The sequence below is a fragment of the Myotis lucifugus genome, unplaced genomic scaffold, assembly GCF_000147115.1.
Source record: "Myotis lucifugus unplaced genomic scaffold, Myoluc2.0 scaffold_90, whole genome shotgun sequence".
Lineage (NCBI taxonomy): Eukaryota > Metazoa > Chordata > Mammalia > Chiroptera > Vespertilionidae > Myotis > Myotis lucifugus.
The window spans coordinates 251,644-256,305 of NW_005871138.1; the positions used below are offsets into that span (position 1 = coordinate 251,644).

The following is a 4,662-nucleotide window of genomic DNA, read 5'->3' on the forward strand; positions in this document are numbered from 1 at the left end:
GGGGGGGGGGGCGGGGGGCGTGTAGGGGCAGGGAAGAGATAGCTGGGATTCTCACATTTCAGGGTAGGGGATGTGACAAAAAAGGCGTTCTATGGAGAGTAACCTCGCATGGTGATCTTATAAATTCCTAACTGGACAGATCATGGTGGGTAGTCACTCCCCAGGCATATACCTTCTTCACTAAAAGGCTTTGCTTTAAGCAAGTGCTTGTCCATTGTTTCTGTGCATCTAGGTTAACACACCTTTGAAATGCCCCCTTTCACATCCCTCCTTCTCAGATAAACCACCAAGACAGCAAATCTGATCCTGTAATCTGATCCTCGCCTTGCTTTCTCCGACCTCCATGTAATATTCCTTAGGTTCCTTCTTTAATTTCAAATGCATAAAAGAAACGGCAAAACTGCTATTCTCCGGAGCATTTGACATTTTATGCCCCAGCATATGTCATCAGTTTGGTTCCAATAAATTCATAGAAATTCTCTTCAGGTTTAGACATTTCTTATGTCAACAGTCTTATGCCACCTTTTACATGACCCTCTGTACTGAGAAGTCTGAGATCTCATGCTGCCTGCTTTAATGATTTCAAGAATCTCTATAGCAGGAACTCTGGGCCATGAAACAAACCTTGGAAAAGTCCTCAGCTGAGCTCTGGGTGAGGAGTCATGAGGCCACGAGGAGTCATGAGGCTCTGCATTCTGTGGCCCCTGACGGTGCCACTGACCCTCAGAAAGGTCCCCCTGAGCCTTCGTTTTCTAAGCAAGAGATGGTCTACAGCAATCTGTCCACCCTTGGACCCATAAGAGCAAACCACTGCAAATAAATGGCCCAAAGTTTGGTCAGCGGGGCATCACCTAATCCACAGCCCATCCCACAGTAGGGCTTCAACTAATCCAAGGCTCACCCCTCAGCAGGGCCTCCCCTAATACAAGGCTCACCCCTCAGCAGAGCCTCCCCTAATACAAGGCTCTCCCCTCAGCAGGGCCTCCCCTAATACAAGGCTCTCCCCTCAGCAGGGCCTCCCCTAATACAAGGCTCACCCCTCAGCAGGGCCTCCCCTAATCCAGAGCTCACCCCTCAGCAGGGCCTCCCCTAATCCAGAGCTCACCCCTCAGCAGGGCCTCCCCTAATCCAGAGCTCAGCCCTCAGCAGGGCCTTCCCTAATACAAGGCTCACCCCTCAGCAGGGCCTCCCCTAATACAAGGCTCACCCCTCAGCAGGGCCTCCCCTAATCCAGAGCTCACCTCACAGTGGGCTTCTTGCTATTCTGATGGGGAGGAGCACTTTGTCTGCAAAGTAGACAAATTCAACCCAAAACTCACAAAAACAAATCAGTCAACCAAGAGAGAACAATGAAACAAAAAAGTGCAGGGAGCACGTTCCATTTGTGTAAAACAGGAGCAAATGGAGTATGTATGTGTGCCCACAGAAGATGCATCCACTCCCTCTGTAGTTCTGGCTGCCCACCTTCAAACTAGGAAGGGAGCCTCCCCTCATGTAAATGTATTATACAAAACTTTAAAAAAAATTAAATTTAAAAGAAGATTCAATGAGACTCTTTCTGGAAGGTTGTCAGAGAGGACCAGATGTGTGCAGGGTGATAAGTCATCTGGGGTGGGTGGACAGATGAATCAAAGATTCTATCAGTCAAAACTGCCCAAGAGCCAGAGGCAGCAACAGAATCCACGGTGGGGAGGACGTGCCCTCAGGTCTGAGAGCAACAGGAAATCTATTTGTCAACAGGACCTGCACCCCTCCAGGGACAGCTGGCCCTTGATCTGAGGAGGTGATCTATTAGCACAGGGCTCTGAAAGGTCATGTTCTTGTAGCCTTGCCCAGAAATTCCGCCTCCACCAGTGACTCTGGGAGGAAACCTTGCCGGCTCCATCTCAGGGCTCAGCTGCCATGACCTTTGCGTGCATCATCTGAAAAGCCCCACAGCCCCTGGCTTTTCTCTAAGGAGAAGCGTCCAGTGTAGACTTTCTCTGATGGGGAAACACCCTAGACGAGGAGAATACAGCCCTGGATTCAAATCCACCACACAAGTTGTGTAATCTTGGAGAGTCACTCATCCAGCCTAAGCCTCAGTGTTCCATCCAGCACGTGAAGGTCGTGACCTCTCCCTGGGCTGATGACGGGAGTGAAGTGAGATAATGCAGGTAAAAGTACAGCACATGCCTGGCACTCACTGAGCGGAGTAAGCCTCAGGCAGCTGACTCCCAGCACATGGACGGCAGAGGGAACTTCCCTCTCCTCTGTGACCCTGGTCTTGCTTATTCTACTTGGGCAAGAGCCCTTGACTGATGTGGCTCACATTCTGCATAGTCACGGTGGGAGGAGTCCAGGAGATGGTGTCCCCTTTTGCACACTTAGATGGCCACCTGTGATTCTGTGGACGACCTTGTTTTTTTCCATGGCAGACACGCGGATCCCGCCTCCACTGCTGTCCACACGGCACTAAAATGTACTATTGCTAGTCGATTTCAGTAAGGCGGTGGTGATTTCCTTAAAACCGAGCCAAGTTCAAAAGAGCTAGCCCTCTCTCCTCTTCCTCAAATTAAGTAAATTGTTGTTCTCTGGCTAAAGTATCAGATGATTCCAGATTTATCGTTTGCTCAACCTGTTCTCATTGAAATCGGTGACATTTCGGTACCTAACTGAAAGCCGGGACACAGGACCTGCCAGCCCATGTCTAGGGATTAAGTCTGTGGCTGTGGGCTGCAGGAAACGTTTGAGAACATTTTGACAAGGTTTCACTCCCTGTCCTGTGTTCCTCGGTTTGGGGTCCTCAGGAGAATATCAAAGGCGTCTGAGCTAAGGCAATGATTTAAACGATCCTGCTGTCATTTGATGGGGAGGCCAGGGAAAGTAGGGTAAGCACAGAGGCTAATGTCTGCCCAGTTCCCCCTGGCCCTGTGACCCACCGCCTCACCCTTCGTGCCTTTGAGAGTCCCAGGCACTGGCTCAGGAGGCAGCAGTGCCACCTAGCACTGAGGTGAGATGGAGCATTCCTTGGAGACACACAGGTTGGGGGTTCTCTACTCTCGTTAGGTTATTCTCTCTCTCAAACTTCATGCCCCTCAAGGGCAGGTCCATCACATGTCAACAACCCACAGTCGCAATTAGCAGCCCTGCTCCTCTCCCTTCTCAGGGAGGAAGGCACCTGCTCTGCTTCTGGCAGTAGTCTTATTGGCTTGTTTGCCTCGAGGCTCAAAGCCCCAGAACCAAGAGTACCTATGTGCCATTACGTAACATTATAACCAGAAAAACGGCATGACAGCTGGGTTAGAATCAGGGGGAGAGTGCTCTGGGATGGGGGAGGGCTAAGGTGACCAACACCCTATGTTGCAATGACAAATAGCCTGCATGTCCACTTGCTGTGCACTTTCGGCTGAAGTCAGCAAACACCTGGTGTGTGACTTGTCAACACAGGTTATTTCGCTGGATTCCTAACACACGTCGTCTTTTCTCCTTTCAACATTCACTAATAAAACGTACATAGATAGGAAGTCATTTTCCCTTTGTCTTTGGGGGTCGGGGGTGGGAAGCACCCGATTATGAAAATTACAGAACCCTGGTGGCAATCATGTTTGATCGTTGTCCCAATGGACTTCCGCCCTTTACCCCCGACTCCAGCTACAGGAGTTTCCAAGGAAGGGCAAACGTTTCACAGAAACAGAAATCCATTTACCTTGAAAGTCGTTGCGGACTCAGGACTGGCCAGAACCAAAGGTGAAATGAGAACCATGCCAGAGAAGTGGCTTGGCCTCTCCGCGGCCGTGAGGATGGCGATGGCACCGCCCTGCAATGCAAAACGGGCAGAGTGGCTGTGTGCCGGCTCCCACCGGCACACGACTTCTAAGGGGCTCCATGGAAGAGGCCCCCTCAGCCTGGTCACAGTCCCGAGGAGGTCCCCCTTGGAACGGACACCATCGAACGTTGGATAAACTGGGTCTGCAATTATTTTATTACATATTTTTTCCCCCAGGAGCAAACATTTCAGGGAGATACAAATAAGGTTCCTGCTTGTGGGCTGCAAGTTAAATAATACATTCCTACTCTGTCTGCCTCAAACCAAAAGCTGGCAGACATCCAACTGATCCATTCTGTCAGGCCTATAAAAGGTTGTTTTTGTTTAATCTGATGATAATAAGAGGTTGCTACACTCCCCCCGCCCCCCCACCTCCCCTCCCCCGGTTCAGTAAAGGTTCCAGAATTTGGGTACTTAGTGAATGTGGACAGTGCTGAAGGTCTGAGGCCTTGACTCTTGGCTGAAACTGCAGGTAATCTGAACCAAGGGTGGAAACTGCAAGTGCTTACAGGGGCCAGGCAGGCCAGAGGGACGCAGGAACAGAGCCAGGCGGTGAGAAGGGGCGGGGAGCTCTGCCCGAGAGAGAACAGTTTCCCCAAATTCAAAATCAAGCAGCTCAAGTTCTCCGCCAGCCCACACGTCAGCTTGGGGAGGAAGATCTGCCAGTTTGAGGACCCTCGATTTAAAGATTATACTTGGTTAGTTTTAAGAGGGTTTTATAACTTTAAAGTGTTAAAAGGATGGTGAATGACCGTTCAGGAATTGGGTCCGCGGGGAGCCTTTGTCCCCGGTTCCATTTGCACAGCTCTGAAGCCAGCAGGGGTGTGGGCACATTCCGTGTGCTCCTCGCTGAT

The 4,662-nt window shown here is 50.6% G+C and overlaps 1 protein-coding gene across 3 annotated transcripts in view; it reads right to left on the reverse strand.

Moving 5' to 3' along the window:
- MGLL (monoglyceride lipase) overlaps window positions 1–4,662 on the reverse strand; it is a 102,431-nt gene that overhangs the window by 26,481 nt on the left and 71,288 nt on the right. For all 3 annotated transcript variants that reach the window (XM_006091300.3, XM_023756143.1, XM_006091298.3), the window contains exon 5: window positions 3,689–3,799. In XM_006091300.3, the coding sequence (XP_006091362.1) occupies window positions 3,689–3,799 (111 nt within the window). The remainder of the gene's footprint in view (window positions 1–3,688; window positions 3,800–4,662) is intronic.